This window comes from Leuresthes tenuis, unplaced genomic scaffold (genome assembly GCF_036924035.1).
Source record: "Leuresthes tenuis unplaced genomic scaffold, fLeuTen1.0.hap1 SCAF_21, whole genome shotgun sequence".
Lineage (NCBI taxonomy): Eukaryota > Metazoa > Chordata > Actinopteri > Atheriniformes > Atherinopsidae > Leuresthes > Leuresthes tenuis.
Genome location: NW_027325375.1, coordinates 9,464,562 through 9,482,377, shown reverse-complemented (window position 1 = coordinate 9,482,377; position 17,816 = coordinate 9,464,562). Strand labels below are relative to the sequence as shown.

The 17,816-nt window shown below is 38.4% G+C and overlaps 1 protein-coding gene across 1 annotated transcript; it reads left to right on the top strand.

Moving 5' to 3' along the window:
• The first annotated feature begins 1,093 nt into the window (after positions 1–1,093).
• LOC140279976 (glycerophosphodiester phosphodiesterase domain-containing protein 5-like) lies at positions 1,094–17,808 on the top strand. The gene is made up of 16 exons (XM_072375218.1): positions 1,094–1,167; positions 3,721–3,927; positions 5,360–5,463; positions 6,917–7,010; positions 7,779–7,838; positions 8,115–8,213; positions 8,300–8,393; positions 8,734–8,879; positions 9,916–9,998; positions 10,258–10,408; positions 11,734–11,958; positions 13,628–13,785; positions 13,883–14,030; positions 14,418–14,500; positions 14,618–14,697; positions 15,197–17,808. Exons 2-16 carry the CDS (start codon positions 3,766–3,768, stop codon positions 15,277–15,279), a joined length of 1,770 nt encoding a protein of 589 aa, XP_072231319.1. The 5' UTR covers positions 1,094–1,167; positions 3,721–3,765; the 3' UTR covers positions 15,280–17,808.
• Positions 17,809–17,816: the final 8 nt, after the last annotated feature.

Here is a 17,816-nt window from a genome sequence, read left to right as displayed (position 1 = left end):
AAACGGCTCTTGATAGCAATCACTCCAACACTCAGATTATCTTTCTTATTATTTATTTATAGAGCATTACCAGTTGTAATAAAGATGAGAAACACTGATAAGAGAAATTAAAACAAAATAATCTGCTGAGAATCAGAAGATTAATTTTAAATTATAGCTGCTGACCTGTAGAAGTCAAGATGTACACTAACCTGGCGTCGTTTTTATAAAAGCTCCACACATGATTTCGCTCAGCCATTCTCATCCCGTTAAATTGGCCGTTGAAGAGGCCCATTGGTAAAGCCGCAGTTCCCCTCACAGGCAGATGGAGATGTTCTGAAAGCTATAAGTCACTTTCATCCATGTCAGGCTATTCCCCTGATGCTTCACATGATTCATGTGAAGGGATTGGACCATTTGAACTGGCACTATTCAGTTCAATTCAATTCAATTCAGTTTTATTTATATAGCGCCAAATTACAACAATTACAACAAAGGTTTGTTCTTTACTCATGTCCTCTTTCAAAATGATCTCCATATCATTAAATTGTTTGATTGATACAAAAATATCAAATTAAACCTCAAACGTGTTGTGCACATCTTGCGTAACACAGAGGTGGATTCTTTTAACTCCTCTTGTCTTTGTACATTATGAACCCACTACCTTATGGTTTCTCTTTGTCTGTTCAAGATACTGTTGAAGCAGGTATTAAAATGAATTTTGGGTCTTGCACATCTGTATGACACATTCTTAGTCTAACTAATTTCAGAATTTATTGTACATGCTGTGGATCCACGCTATACTTCTTTTCTGCCTGTGTGAGGTACTACAGAGTAACTTTGAAAAATGTCTCTGTCTCTGACTGATTTTCATTTAATTCAGTTAAATTTATATTTGCTTTTGACTGAAGATATACTCGCAAACATTGACAATATCCATGTGCAATTTTAGCAGAAAAGGACACAGTGTCTTACTTGAAAAATCCAAGGCTTTGGCTTAACAAAATCAAAGAGAAGAAAGAAAAGAAATAAAAGGAAAAAAAGCAACAACAGAACTTCCGGTCTCTATGAGCGTACAGTAACTTCAGCTGACTTGATGCAACACATCAGACTGCGTGCTCCGAGCGATAACCGAGGAAGAGCTTCGCACTGCGGCTTCTTCTCTGCCGCTTGACCGGGAGGCTGGAGGTAAGAGAAACAGTGTTACATCCGATTTAAACAGTTTGAAATAAAAGCGGCTTTGCCATCGAGGCGCTTTAGTGATGATCAGCTTCACGTTCGGTCTTCCAGGTCTCCACAGGTCCCGTTCTTAGTGTCGTGGAGAATGTCAGAATATGTCAAATATGTCCGTTTGATTTGATCACAGTCAATTTTACTTAATTTTCTAATTCACCTAAAGTCTTCCAACTGCCTTTAATATGATTACTCTTCATGGTCCAGATCGTTATGAAAAAATTTCAAGGACGCGAAATTCCAATTAGATATCTGAAGTTTCACGATTATGTGTTAACTGGGAGCTGATGTTTTGTTCATACCGTTAAGTAAGAGAACATGTGATGGATTATTGGATTGGAATCTGTAAGTTGGAATCTGTAAGTTTCTGTAAGCTTTATTATTGCAAGGTGTGATACAATTGCCAGCTTTATTTTCTGTCACAATGCTCCTGTTGCACAGTTGGTCCTCTTTTTGTTTTATTACTGCTTTGTTACAGGAGAGTTTATCATTCACCAACAGGTGCTATTATTAGATAGTAATCACAAATACAGGTCAGAAATCAGAAAAATCTTAATGGAAAGAATATTTTTCAGTCTGGGTGTTATATTAAGCAAAATGAACATATACAGGCTTAAAATTTCACACCATTTTCCTGCTGAGGTTCAGGAACTGAGGCCAAGTAAGAAGTAAGATGAAGAGCTCAGGAAGAAGAGTAGTCATCTGCCAATCGGTTTGACTCCAGGATGCCTGCTGATGCGTCCATCAGTGTGTGAATGTGTAGAAGAAAACACTGTGTAGCCTTTATAGATTAAGACATGGTGTATGAGTGTGAGTGAATGTAGCATGTCGTGTAAAAATGGTCTTTGAGTGGTCAGCTAGACTAGAAAAGGGCTTTGTAAGTACAGTCCATTTATCATTTGTTTTGTTTGGACTTATTTTGACGGAAACATTTTTAAAAGAATTGTCCCCCTGAATGGTCAACCCTATTCTGGAAAATATGACAGGTTGTAAATGCCTTTTATATCAGCTAAAAGTCTTCATTTGGGGGGATTTTCCCTCTTCCTGCAAAATTCTTGCATATATTGTTCCTCTAAAATTTCCTCTCTGAGTTTTAGATTGCGAGTCAGTGAGGGCCATTGTGAAACCTCTGGTTGGCTACTTGAGGGCCTTTATTGTGGAATTTTAGGTGTGTTTAGGATCATTATCCTATTGTAGAAGCCAACTTCTTTTTTTCACTTCACAGTTTTTCCAAAAATTGTCGGCATTTAGTTGAATTATCAGTGAAATGTTCCTATGCCGGGCTGCACGGTGGTGTGGTGGTTAGCACCGTCACCTCACAGCAAGAGGGTTCCAGGTTTAATCCTTGCCTGGGGCCTTTCTGTGTGGAGTTTGCATGTTCTCCCTATGTATGCGTGGGTTCTCTCCAGGTACTCCGGCTTCCTCCCACCATCCAAAAACACGCATGTCAGGTTAATTGGTGACTCCAAATTGTCCATAGGAGTGAGTGTGAGCGTGCATGGTTGTTTGTCTCTATGTGGCCCTGTGACGGACTGGACTTCTATACTGTCAATATAGGAAATGGATGGATGTTCCTATGCCACTGACCACAAAACATTCCAGGATAAATCATCTATTACATCACCATTAGAAAGATGTTCTTTTCATTATTCTGCACCTTATTTTACCCAACAAACACAGCTTTGTAATCAATATTACCAGGCTTTCCGTTTGTTGCCAAAACCAAAGAGTTTGGAACAATTGATAACTATACTGGTAGCTGTGGGTGGATTTTATCTGTTGATTCAGTCAACAGTAGTGGCTCAGAATCACTAACGTTCCACGTGGTTCTGCTTAGTTTATCTGATTATTTGAAATTTGCTCATGACTTTGATGAACAGATGTTTCATCCAATCATCTGCTACGTATTTTGCACCCAACCTTTTCCAAATGGTTTCTATGAAAGACTTCCCTGATGGTTCTCTGAAACAAGCTAACTGGGTTGTCAGGTTATTTTTTGCTTATTGTAGCTAACTTTAAAAAAATATTTAAAATTCTGTGGTGAGGATGCAGGAAAACTTTTCTTCTGACGACTCTTCTGTGAAGGTCATATCTATGCGTCACACTGCAGAGTCTGATCATCTTACTCACAATCTAGTTTAGTTAAACAGAAGTTTTTATTTGTACTTTTAGGTTTTTGAGGTTTCCTTTGCAGGTTTTGTTGTTCTCTCAGACTTTCACGTTGTCACTTCTTAATTATATTACATCTTGAAGAAGCAGCGACCTGAAGGTGCTTTGCTGCCTCCTTATTGAGTATTTCAGAATGCATCTGCTTAGAGGAGCTCATGGCCTGATTGATGTGACATGATTTGAGGGGCCAGGATTATTTATGTTTATTTGTATTTATACATCTTTGAAAAAAGGGTGAATAAGGGTTAGTAGAGCTCAGTCCCTCAATTACAGATCATCAGAAATAATCTTAAATGTGTGCACAGGAGTACTGTGGTGATGTTTGTTTCTGTGTTTCAGGTGTGTGTGAGCAGGATAGGGGCTGCGTTGGTGTGTGTATGAACCATGGCGTCCACATTGTCTCAATGGCTGCGAGGTCTTCGTGCTAAACTGCTGCGGCGTTATGAGCACCGGCCTTTTGTGTTGTGTCTGGTCGGTCTGTACGGCTGTCGGTGGAGACGCCACAAGAGGAGCGTCGCTCAACCAGGAGACTGCTGCTGCAACAAGGTCAGACAGCTGCCACACCTGGTCCCCCAGTGATGTGGTGCAGTTTGCTTCCACTTAAAGAAGTTAATGAAGCCTATAGTGTCTGGTTTAAAGAATATTTCCATACTAATGTTTTCCTCTTTTCCAGGATGTTCTGCGTACTGATTCAGACCAGTTTCATCAAAATAGAAGTCTATAGATACTGGTACATGAAACCTGATTAGATATGATTCAGTACATGAAAACATGTGTAGCTTGCTTAATACTCGATGTGAGAGAACAGTAGTTGAGGAAATATTCAAAGATTTTACTTAAGCATAAGTAACAATGCAGTGCAGAACTCCGAGTGAAGTATTATTAGGAATATATATTTTGAAAATCCACGATGAGACTGGAGTGTTATTAGATCATTATTGATGCATTTGAATGATGTAACAGGGTAATCACTTAATTTTTTTAATCATTTTAGTTCATCATACTTTCAGAACTAGTCAGTGATATTAGATTAGGATCTTCATTTTAAAATGAAATCTTTTTGAGGCAGTATTCAAACTGGGCTGTAAATATTTCAGGCATAAGTAGCAATAGTTGGTGATAAATAGTTTTGTGTGTAAAATACTTCAACCACTTCAATAATTCAGTAATATTTTACAACTGTGAAGATATGAGTATATCTTCGCTGTTATACTGCTGCTGTATCTCCAGTAAATGGTTCCTTTATCGTTACAGCTGTAGGTGAGTTAATTTCTCAATTTTCATTGGGTCACAGGTCAGAGAGGCTGAGAAATTGTAAAAAGCAAAACTGATTAATTAAAGCTGATGCTTTTTAAAAGTAACGGCAACCTGATGTCAGATTTATTCTGCCTTTAAACAAAAGAAAGCAAAACATTTGTTGTTTTCTGTCACTAATGTAAATCAATGAATTTATCAACAGAGCACAATGATCACTCATCATATTATAAATAACATCACTTATCATCTAAAGGCCAAACATAAAGCAGCTAATGAATCTTTTTTAAATAATAATCAGTGATGCAGGTATTAAATATTTCACAGAAATCAATGAAAAACCAGAAATAAGAAAATCATTCATCTCAGTTTCTTGTATTTACTTTGTTTTCCACATCTATTAAGGTTGAGTGTTTTTCTTTTACTGTTAGTTTCTGAATCTTCCAGAGTAAAGATGGTTTTCAAGCATGATGGAACAGTTCAGTGTCACATTCAATCATGTTAAAGGCTCTTATCACTTGTTCATGGAGCTGATATGACACACAGAAAGCTAAGTCTGCACTGTCACTGTCAAATCATAAACAAGCTTTTCTGTTCTCCATAAAGGTCAACGAACAGGCTTCTCAAAGAGCCACCTCCAGACAAACAGGGCAATGAATGGAAAAATAATTCACTCTTTGTGTGAAGAAAATGTTTGTTTCAAAGTTTGGTGTCTTGCTGACAGTTGGAGGGAGCCTCCTTTGCTCTACTTGTGGCGGCTTTCTTTCTGGCGCTGGTGTTTCTCTACTTCTGGGGACAAGCAGAGAACGACTACAATGACTTTGACTGGTGGGTTGAGTGACACTTGTACAGCGTGTTTACGAGTGAACAAAGTTCTTCGTTTAAATAGCTTCTCACACACATAACTTATGTGCACATTGACTTGCTGAAGATCTACAGGGTATCTGTTGATGTTCCCACCCTCTCTGTGCTGGCTTTGTAAAGAATATATGGACCAGAATACTTCTGTTGTTCTTTTAGTCGTTACAAGCAGAAGAAAATAAATACTGAAGCAGTTAACATCTTAAAGTCTTTCAAAACCCCCCAGCACATTTTCTCTGTACCTGTCTGCAGATTCTGGATTTCAGACTAAATCTATATTCATGAGTGGAACTGAATTGAATTGAATTGTGTTCTCAGCCAAATTGGGTCAACTGTGAGAATCATTCTTCAGGTTCTGTCATCAACAATTTGGCTCTGATCCACTTATTGTTTGTTTTTGTAGTTTGGACTGAGAACTTGCACATTTAGCTGCATCCGGCTGATGCTGGACCTAAATTTGGACCTTCCCGGTTCACTTCCTGCACCTAGATTTGGGTGTTATGCTGGCTTACTTGAGAGAGTTAAATCTTCTGTTTTTTTGGATTTTGGCCATTTTGGGTTCAAACCATTTTGAACTGTGTAAAATGTTGTTTTGTATTGACAACATAATGCTCTGATAAGAAAATACTGCTTTATTTTCAAGATATTGTTTTAGATTTGTTGAATTGGGTAATGGTTTACTAAACCACAGTCAGAAATTATATTGTTGTAGCATTAAATTATTGAGGAATGATAACTAAATAAGGCAATAAAATGAAAATAAAAAGTATTTGACAAACTGCTCTAAAGTTTGTAGTGTAGCAGAAATAGAAATGTAGTTGAAACCTCAAGAGATCACCATAAGTGAATTGGATGTGTTTGTAGCTTGGCAACAGCTGAGCTGATGATGTCACATGCAGTATGGGTAAACAGGTAAACTCAACTCTCTCTGTAGGCAACATGGACAAAAACAACAGGACAATATTCAGGGTGCTGAGATGCTCTTTCACGTCATAGTAACATATCCTTGATTACACCATCAGTTTTGTTCCTGCTCTGCATCCTAGATTTATCCCCTCTTTAACTCTAGATTTGAGGTCTTATTCTGGGGCATTACTTGGGTTTTGGAAATCTCAATCAACAGCTTCAACATGCAAACGGCTCTGGTAACTCATCACAGCTGCAGAATCATTTCAGCAGTCGAGAAAAATTATAAAAAAAAATAAAAATCTTTGTTTTTCACAGAAAATAGCTGATTTGAACATCTTGAAGATACACGGACACATTGTGACCAGAGTTACTGCAACAGGCTGCCACTAGTGCAGTACTATTCTATAATTCAAACACTTGAGTTGAGGGGTGTGCTTTTAAATTCCATCACTATACCTTACAGCTTCATCCTGGTGTTTTCTGTACCGTCTGTCTGTCTCCACCTGTGAAGGTTTATCTTTGGGAACTTGGGCTTCTGGTTTCCCTGGTCTGTGGTGCTGCTGGTCATCGCTGCAGGCTTCTTCAGCTATGTCACTGTGCTCATGGTGAGGCACAAACACAACACAGGCAGTTTAACAGATTTTATGATCACCTTGTTTTATCACATCTTCAGACAGAAATAATTTGTGCTTGGAAAGCCACGTTGAATTAATTTGACTTAATATTTGATGAGATTGCAAGCAGACAGCCACAGTATCATCCAGCTTTGGTGCAAAAAAAGCTTTGGTGGTCTGAAATTTGTAATTGTGTCACTGATCTATAATCACAGTGATGCGTATCTTATTTAAAGCACCATTAGAAAAACAATGTTAGAAAGCGCTGTACAATTTAAAACATACATTCATTATATAAAACTTAGTATGTAGGTTATGAGAATCAAAGCTTTGCCTAAAAACAAGTTATAATAGATTGAATAGTTACAGCAAATACTAATAATTGAGAAGTTCGTCTTAAAGTCTGTAAAGTGATTCAAAAACAACACAAATTTGTTTTTCAAAAATGTTGTCCTCTGGTTGAGTAACTTCATTCAACTTTGTCTCAATAACAGCAATATTGTTCTCCTTTTGAATAAAAACTATACATGGGATACAACTTGGTGAAGGTGTTCTGCTGTTTTTTTAACTTAAAGGATTCCTCTGAACACACTAGCGGAACAGATCTGAATAAGCTGTTTTCATGGTGCTCTTCACAGAAGTCTTCAGAGCCTGTAGTGTCTCTTCACACTGTGCTGTGGATTCTGCTTATGTGATTTGACACTTTGCTTTGTTACCCTATTGTGTTTTACCTTGCTGAATTTTTGTTTGGCTGTGCAGCTGCTTGCTGTGTGTTTGTTGTCAGAAGGCCAGAAGCTTCAATTACACTGGAGTCACAAGGTAACTCTCTCACAGTATCAAATTCTGTGTCAGTGTATCTACTGAATTAATGCTCACAGACTGCATTTGACACCAAGTTACCACATTTGGTGGTAATAGATCATTATTGTTTAAAGTGAAGTTGGCAGAAAAGCAGAAATTGTAAAATTTTCAGTTATGCCTGCTGTATTGCATGAAAACAGGTATCATGTGTGAAACTGATATGTTTTCAGCATTTGTATCACTTGGCACTAACAGGCTGAACGGTAACTGCAGAGCATGTTTCTTTGTTTTCAGATTGGGATCCTGGTGAGCTTGATGTTCTCTGTCGTGGCCACTGCCGTCTTGTCTGACCTGTGGAGTAAAGAATGGACAACGCTGCTGCTTTCCTTCCAGGTGAGCTCTTGTTCACCTCCTTCATCATTCTTTGTGGTTTCCAGCTCTGATGCCAGATTTTATCTGATGTTTTGTGTCCTGACCAGGTAACAGCACCTCACCTACATGTAGGAGGAGTCTTACTGATAACGTCACTGGCCTGGCCGGTAGCTCTGCACATCTTTCGTATGAACAGCAGGGGTGAGGTGCACAGTTAATTTTTATAATGCTTTGTATCATGAGCAGATTAGAGGAAAAAGTCATAACATATTGATTAGGTGTACATGTGGGCACAGTTTTGGACAGAGCCAGGTGAGCTGCTTCCCCCATTCCTGGTCAGTATTTTTAGCTAGCCTGCTGCACATTGTCATTTATCATAAAATGTGATAATATTGATAATCAGACTGTATCAACACACTGAGATTTAAAAAAACATTGGATGCTTAATCTGGTTTGGAAACAAGCAGAGCTGCACAACAACCTTCACAGCTAAATTTCTTTTTGTCCTTTTTGTCTTTGTGTGCATGTGTTTGTGTTTCAGTGAGGAAGGGCCTGATCATGGGGGTGTACCTGACAACCCTGTTTGTCCTCTATTTGGTGCCCCTTGGTTTGTATTCTCCGTGCATCAAAGAGGAGGGGACCCTGGGCCCCGCACCGGCTCTCATCGGTCACAGAGGAGCCCCTATGGTGAGCAGGAACGCACACTGTGCCCCCACAGTGAAAATAACAAGCATGTCTGTAATTCTGCTGTTACCATCTAAGAAGGGTTTAATTCAATTATATTCAGTTCAGTTTTATTTATATAGCACCAAATAACAACAAATATCATCTCCAGGCAATCAAAGATAAAGTCCAATTCAGGCCAGTTACAATTCAATTCATTGTAATACCATCATAATCCAATCAAATCACATTTATTAAATTCCAATTAAGTCCAGTTCATACAGAGCCAATTAAAAGAAAGTTGCCCAGCTCAGGATAATATTAACAATGTTGTAATGATATTAGTGATGGATTCAGTAAGATTGTCTGACTGCAGTCCTCTGAACAGGATAAGAAATTGAATTCCTGTGGAAAATATCAGTTTGACTTTGACTCTAGAAGCTAGAAACACTTGAGCATTTTCATCAGTAATCAATTTGGTTTTTAATTTATTGATAATTCTGTTATTAATCTAGTTAAACAAAATGTTCAGAAATGGTGAAATCAGCTTCTCATAGCAGAGGGGTCTATTTAAAAGCAATACATTTTTTATTTGTTACAGTTAACAGAGAAGCTGTACATTAGCATATACGAGAAGCTGAAACAAAAGAAGATTGCGCATCTTTCCTTGCAAGATGAAGAAAAAACATTTTTTCCTTTTGCTCTACCAACCTGTTAAATGGCTAACTGCTCCTGCTTTAAACTGGACAGTGACTGTTTCTGAGATTATTTTGTCATTACAAAGTTTTCTGTTCTTTTTAAGGTTTTTAAATCTGGATATGAGGCCAAATTTGCAAATTTTGCCAGGCCATCTAATTTAAGATGTTCTTTATTGTTATGTGAGCCTGTACACTCTGCGTGTGTTGACACTGTCCCACTGCTCACATCCTTCCTGTCAGTACTGTTTACAGCTCAGAGAAAATGCCTGTGCTTCAGCTGAAAGTATTCACACTGGAGCAGCATGTGTATTCAAAACATGTGATGCGATTGTAAGGCTTGATTCTCTGTTGTTATGCTGCAGCTCGCTCCAGAAAACACACTGATGTCTTTTGAGAAAGCGGTGGAAGCTGGAAGTGATGGTCTGGAGACAGATGTCACCATAAGGTCAGACTGTGTGCAGAACTGTGTATTTAATTGTGGTGAAGTGGCCCTGAAAGCACAACACAATGCAGCTCAAGAATACACATAGAAAAAAGTAAACACATCCAGTAATCTTATAATATACACACAGCTCTGAGATACCACAGTAGTTACTTTTGACAACTACTTTCAGTTGTAGAAAGTAACGCTGTCGTCATAGTTAAAAACATACAGTTTCTTTCAGCATCCACTGAGGTTTATACTGCTGTCCTACGGGTTGTAGTTTTGATGGTGTACCCTTCCTGATGCATGACCACACCCTGCAGCGCACCACCAACATCCACGAGGTTTTCCCCTACCGGACAGACACACCGGCTGCCATGTTCAGCTGGACCGAACTGGAGAGCCTGAACGCAGGGGCCTGGTTCCTTTCTGTGAGTGACTCAGATCATTGGGGACAACATTCATAAATAATCAGAGAGCACTTAACTCTGCCTTAGCATTTCTAACAAACAGTCATTGTAGCTTAGAGGTATAGCTCTCAGAGCAACACTGGGTCAAAAGGTGGTGGAAGTCTTTTTCCTCACACAGGGGTGGGAATATCAGTATCTGAGAGAGTGAATGCTCATTCGTGGTCAGAAACAAACTGTGCTCTGGGTCAAGACAGGTATGTTTTCAGCTGTATCTGGAATTAAAACCCTCTGATCACTGTAAAAATGCCTTGTTTTGAAGAGGGCAGACCCTTCCTATCACAGTAGGGGATCACTTCTGACAGCAGAGTGATAAGAATTGAGATACTGAAGTTTTTATCTAGTGTCATCTAGGAGTGCTGACCCAATTGCTATTTGTGATGCAGATTTGACTGGTTGGCCAGGACAGTTAGCCTAATCCTAGGGTTTCATCTATTAAAAAATGTAACATTGTAGCTAACAAGGTTACAACACCAGAAATGGAAAGTAATGATAGAGGGATTCATAACAAAGTGATCCCTCTCAGTCATTTATAAAGACCCAGGCATTAGATGGAGCAAATGTTACAGTACAACACTTCTTTTGTTACTTTTGAAACTTGGTCTCCTTTTGCCTGGCATCACTTATAAAACTTAATCTTCTTTCTGAGGCACGAGAGATAAGATGTTTCCCTTCAAACACTTCTGTAGTTCATTATTCATTTTGTGTTGTGCACAAGGCCGTCCAGCTCATCAAGAGATAAGGAGAAGTTAGCTTGCACAGTCTGATACGTTGACATTTTTTTCTTCTCCCGTGTTCAGGTATAATACGACATGCACTGAAACTGTAAGTCAGGGCTACACTCTGACACAGGTGCTCTGTGTTGAAGTCTTGCCATCTCTTGTACAAGAGCTGTTCAATAAACCTGCCTAAGTGTTTTTCACCTTCACAGTACTTGGATAATCATTATTATTTTTCCACCACAAGCCTAAAACACCAGTAGTCTACATATTATGCCTTTAAGGGTTAAGATACTTTATGAATATAATTATTTACAGAAAATCTGGTATTGTACTTGCAAGTTTCCAGTATATGGCCTCTGGATTTAATATTTTTGAGATTATATCTTGTGTGTAAAAGGAGTTATTAAATTTATAACAATTATTAACTCAAAATGATCAGTTTTTGACTGGTACAGGATCACCTGGCAGCTGTGTGTTTAGTTAAAACTCTGGAAACAAGTCGAAGAGCATGTTGGTCATCTTGTTATGTCACAGTTTTATTTTGTCATTGATGGTCATTCCCTGCAGCATGATCCGTTTGGCACAGCTGGTTCTCTAGGAGCAGAGGAGCGGCAGCGAGCAGGAAACCAGTCTGTCTGCAGCCTGCAGGTCTTCCTCCAGCTCGCAGCTCAGACAAACAAACTGGTTATATTTGATCTCTACCGTCCACCCAGAGGCCATCCATACCGAGACAGCTGGCTCCAACGCACGCTGGAGGTCATCCTCAACGAGTCATCCATTCACTCGTCACAGGTCAGGCAGGTGTCCAAGTTCAGCCTCCAAAAAATCTGACAAAATGAAAAGCAAGATTAATAGGTTGGTGAAGCTTTAACTTCAGAATAGCTCCAGTCGTGGCTCTCACATGTTACCAACACACATAACCAGCTTTTTGAAAAATCCAGAGGTTGATTCAGCAACATGTCCAGCTGCTCTGAAGGTTTTTCCAAAGTTTTCCAAGACTCTTCCATTCAGCAACTGGTTGAATATTGAGTCCACTAGATCATTTTTACTTTTACAGCACAAGAAGATAGCAATACAACCACTGGCAAAGAAAATGGAACCTCTACTCAAAGAGCTGTTTTTATTTCGAACAAAAAATAAATCACAGTAAAAAAATGATGGTCTCACCTTGTATTTAGCAATTCTAAAACAAAGCCCTGCACACGTTTAAATACGCAACGTTCAAGCAATGGAAAGGATTAAAACGGAGTGTGGAATAAGATGTTGATTGTTCCCAGTCAGTTGTGCCTAAAATGTGGAACAAATGCAAACAAAACGGGAATGTTGTAAAAGGGAGACATACAAGTCGACCAAGGAAGATGTCAAGGCATCAGGACAGAAAACAAGGCGAAATGACCAAATGTACCAAAATACGAAATGTACAACAAAAGAAATGAAAATCAAATGGGCAGAAACAGGAGTCATTGTCTGACTAAACTGTAAGAAATCAGCTGAGGGAAATGAGACTTCCATCCAGAAAAGCCAAACATAGACCAACATTTACACCTAATTGGAAGAAAACAAAGGTTGCAGTGGGCTGAGGAAAATTGGATAAAAGGGATATTCAGAGATGAATCACCAATCTGCACTGAACGAGGAGATGATGCTGGAACCTATATTTGGTGCAGGTCCAAAGAAACATGAAGATAATTGCCTGAAGAAAAAAGAAGACAACAAGCATATTTCCGCAATCATTGATGATAAGAGGCAGTCATTTCCTCTACAGTAAACGCACAGTTGGACTTTGATAATTTGGAAACATTTCTCATAATTTGAAAGGAGGACAAGTGATGCTTAGGGGATTTTTCAGAGAGATAATGCTACAGATAAAAAAACAAAAAACACATAAACACAGTGATAATAAACAGTATGGATCTCAGTGGGACTGAAAATCTGTGGGGGGAAATGGTCCACTGCAAAGCTCACTGCAGTTCAAGAAAGTTTGAAGCTGATTGATGAAGAACGTTATTTATCATTAGTGAAGTCCTCAAAGAATTCAAGCTGTCATAAAAGCCAGAGGAGGAGCAACAATGTACAAACTGATTTCTCTTTTAGTTCATGCTTCAATCATCTCTTTCCTCTACTCAATATGTGAAAAGATTTTTTTCCCTTTAGAGTAAGAAGCCTGAATGAGTATCTTCCAGCAGTGGTGATTCCATATTTATTTGCCAGGGTCTGTATAGCAGGATAGAATTATCAAAAATCTAACAGATAATAACATCTTAGTGCCAGGTGACAAAAAACTGCAATTTACAGTACAACAAGCAGAACTTTTTTCACCGTGATGAGGGCAGCGAAAAAAACAAACAAAAGACGATGACAGTTGCATTGTTGGATAGTAGGCACCCAATGAATAAAAGAGGACATGTATTGTGAGTAATGGGGAATAATGTGGCGGACTACCACTGCTGTGTGTGTTCAGGTGCTGTGGCTGCCGTCAGATCTGCGAGCTCTGGTCCAGGAAATCGATCCTGAGCTCCAGCAGACTTCCGGCAGCCGCCTTCCTCTAGAGGAGCTGCAGAGTAACCACATCGTCAAACTCAACCTTCACTACAGCTCCATGTCCACCGAGCTCATCAGGTATACATCTGTACAGTCTTTGTACAAAGACATAATGAGTTATTTAAGTTCCTGTTATTTTTTGTAACATGGCATGACTTTGTCCTCACATGTGCAGAGAGTACGCTGCCGTCAACATCACCACCAACCTGTATGTGATCAGCCAGCCGTGGCTCTACTGTCTGGCTTGGTGTACTGGAGTCCACTCAGTCACCACAGACGCCCCACAGCTGCTCAACACCCTGAGCTTCCCTCTTCTCCTCATGGTTAGTCTGGTCACAAACACTACTGTGCTTGTTATTTTGTAGCTCTAACCTTTAAAGCCTCTCATCTGAAGTGAAATCGTGCTTTTTGTCACAGTGTAATTCAGGCAGAGGCACTTAGTCTGCTGTTGCTGGTTGAAATTTTCAATGCAGCATACTTTATATTTCGTCATGAGGGGAAAAGTGTAACTCTTAGTTGAATCTTTATTGATATCTATTCTGAGGCAGGTCTGCCGGTGCTCTCCATCGTTTTGCAACCAGGTCCCAAACCAGGTCACAACCAGGTGTAAAAAACAAACTGGGGTTTTATGCCTTTTCTACAGTAAATGTAAGGTCACATATTTGAAATGTTTAGCTCTCTGCTCACACACTTCTCTCTCTGTCCCTCAGAGTCCAGATGAGTACAAACTGATGTGGATTCTCACAGACATACTGTCGTTCATACTGATCTTTGTCATCTTTGGCTTTCACTGGTGAATCTCACACTGTAATTCTAAATCAACAGTTCATAGCTGTGTCCTTATGTCTCTGTTCCACTCTGGCTGGACTTTAGCTTCTGTAGAAAAACAACCCTGTTGTTTACTTTTCAGGTGGAGAGAGCGAAGACTGGCTTTCTGCTCAGACAACAGAATTCAATTGGATAATGGCTCCTACAGCAAATTCAAAACAGGTAAACCTGTGATGAAATGTTGCTCTGCACTGAATTGTGTTTAAAAAGGAAAAAAGGGGTTAATGAGGCTATGAATGCTATTGGTGGTTTGGGATGTTGTTTGTGGGTAATAAAAATATTTCATGACATGAACTTAGGCTTTGGGGAAAGAGTTTGAGGCATTTATTTGACCATTTTTAAAATTAATCATGAAAGTTTATGTTTATGCATTTGGCACACGCTTTTATCCAAAGCGACTTACAAATGAGGATGTAACATTACAGCTAACATCAAAGCTAACAATAAGCTTTATAGAAGGAAAACTAGTCAGGCTCTGTCAGAGGTGACAGTGTAGAAATAGAGTCCAGGCATAGAAGGAAGTACAGCAGAGAAAGTGCAGTAGAGGGAGTAGGGAAGTACAGGGTAAGTGCTAGTAATTACAAAACTTTTTTAAATGCAGTTAGTTGTAGATTTTCCTATTTTATCCACATTAATCCACCCTCTGGCTCTAATCCCACAGAGATGAGTGACATATGGTCAGTTTCCAGCTCTAAGTCACAAATGGAGCAGACGGCCAACTTGGCAACCGTGACTGAGCACTAACTTCTGTCTCTGAGAGGAGCTGACCTGGCAACTCTGAGCTGTACAGTGTGGAGTGGGGTCTCAGTAAAACACTGACTCAAGTCACTAATGAAAGAATGTGACTGCAACATTTCTGTACAAAAATCAAATGCTCCTCTTAGGTTGAATGTGTTTTAAGTTATTTTACCCCATAAGTCAAAATGTTTAGCTTGAGCTAGAAGCCAATTAGCTTAGCCTTAACTAATGGCTTATGGCCTGGCTAAAGATCAATAAACAGGATTGATCTGGTTTATTAACCCCTCCTTCATCAGTGGGTCTGTTTCTACCTGGTTTTATGTTCATAAACTCATATAAAAAACAGAGTTAATGGCTTAAACATATTCCCTTTTTGTAAATGATACATTTGTAAATTACAAAACAAACTTTTGTCTGATTTTTTTAAAAGTCTTTTACATGAGAACCACATTTCAGGTTAATGTATTGTAAAGTGCAAAAGGTTTGGTTGGAAGAAAAATTTGTATAAAATATAGAATATTGCACATATTTGTAATTTTAGTTATCAGCAACTTGTATATTGCAATGAATTGAGCAAAACGTGCATTTGTACTATGCACATTTTTGCATGAAGTTTTTGTTAATGAGCAATTTGTTTTACTTATAGATGTCCACACACCAAAGTGAAAGACTTAATCTGAGAAGAAAAAGTAAGAACAAAACACAGATAATACACAGGACTGTCATGATGAAACTATCTGGAATAAAGTTAATTTTAATCTGTAACTTTGTGCATAATGGTCCTAGTTTATAGCACAGCAGCTCATTTTAAACAGAAGTGAAACTCAGTGTTTTCTTTGCAAAATGTTGTTTATTTCATTGCTACATAAAGATATGTGGTCACATCATAGATAAAACAATTTATCCTTCATATACATAGTTCAAAAGGTGTAATGATTATGAAAGCTAATTATGCATATAGTTAGAAAAAAACAAAACATATTAATAAAATAATTTACCATCTACGGCACATGTACACGTGACAACACAAACAAATCTACTGAGGATCGACTGAAACAAACATGGTGTTTGAACTTTGTGGCACTCATACAAGAGGGGCGGCTTCCACCAGCACGCAGGACTAACGATGCAGTAAAACAAAACAATACTCATAATTCCTCCTAACTGAAGCTACATTTAAATCCAGATTGTCACATAATGTTTAAAAATGTGTCCAGGTTTGATTTCATGAATTTAGAAACTGGGGTTCTTGCATAAATAAGGATGGATCTCAACAATGAAGCTACTTACAAGACAAAAAAAAGCATGTAAAAAATGTTTTTTTTGGGACATTAGACATGTTTCGGGTCCAGATGGTTATAATTACAATTTTTTTTTTTGTCATCTGATGCAGTAGTTTGAGATCAGGGCCTGCATTTATCAAGTGTCACTTATAGAAGTTTAAATTTCAACAACACTAAGAGCTGCAAAACATGAATTATAAAGGCAAATCATATTAAAGTTGAATTAAAATAAGCTACTCACACAAGGATGTTTGCAAGCGCTTACATCTGCCAACACATATTTACCATTTAAGTTTTTTAACCCTAAAAACACGCTCCTTATTTAATTTCCCAACTTGTATTTCTTTTGTCTTACTCCTTCCCATTTTCAGTGCAAGCATAACATGAGAAAATTATAACATGAGTGTGAAGAGTCGAGGTCTGACGCTGATTAAATAAAACACAGCAGGATCATCTGTCCATTGTTTTGTTACAGCCTGTATTTGATGGTTTCTTAGCATTACAGTAGCAATAAGACATAAAGATGAAATAATGTCTCTTCCATAAAATGTTTTTAAAGATGTTTTGCTGACATCAGTTTCCTTCAGCCGCTCTGGTTTAAGGAGTCATCTTAAAAAGGAAAAAGGAACTTTGGTTAATTTGTGAGCTGACTGTGGTTCACACTTCTTTAGACTTTTAGTTTAGCAAATAAGGAATGGGCCTGTTTAAGGAGTTAAATAAAGCAATGGAAAAGCTGCATTTAAATAATTAAATCAATAAATCTACAATTCTCTTAAATAAAGCTTGTTCATGCTGACTACTGGAAGGCGATAACTTTTCTGTTTTTTGTGCTTCTCTCCTCTGTTCTCCTGTCTCTGGCCTGAAAACTGATCTCAGCCAATAACCTCGAAGGAAGTTTTAATACATACAATGCATGTAAAAGACAGAGGAGGCTTGTTGAAGGAGATGTAGACAACAACGTGGGAGAATTATTTGCGGTTGTGCTGCATTGTAAACTGAATTAATAGTAAAGTTATATGTTTTCATAAACAGATAATGAAATCCACCATCAAGCTGCAACAAAATAGTGGAAAAAGCAGCTGTGTCACATGTTGTATCTCATTGACCTATTGCTTCCACTCCTCTTTAATTAGGCTTCAGAATGCCTTATTTATAATTTTTGGCTGTTTAAGACTAAAGTCCTATTCAATGATACTCGATAAATACGGCCCAGATTGAATTTATTTTTTATAATCTATGCAAAAATAGAGGTACTGTTTC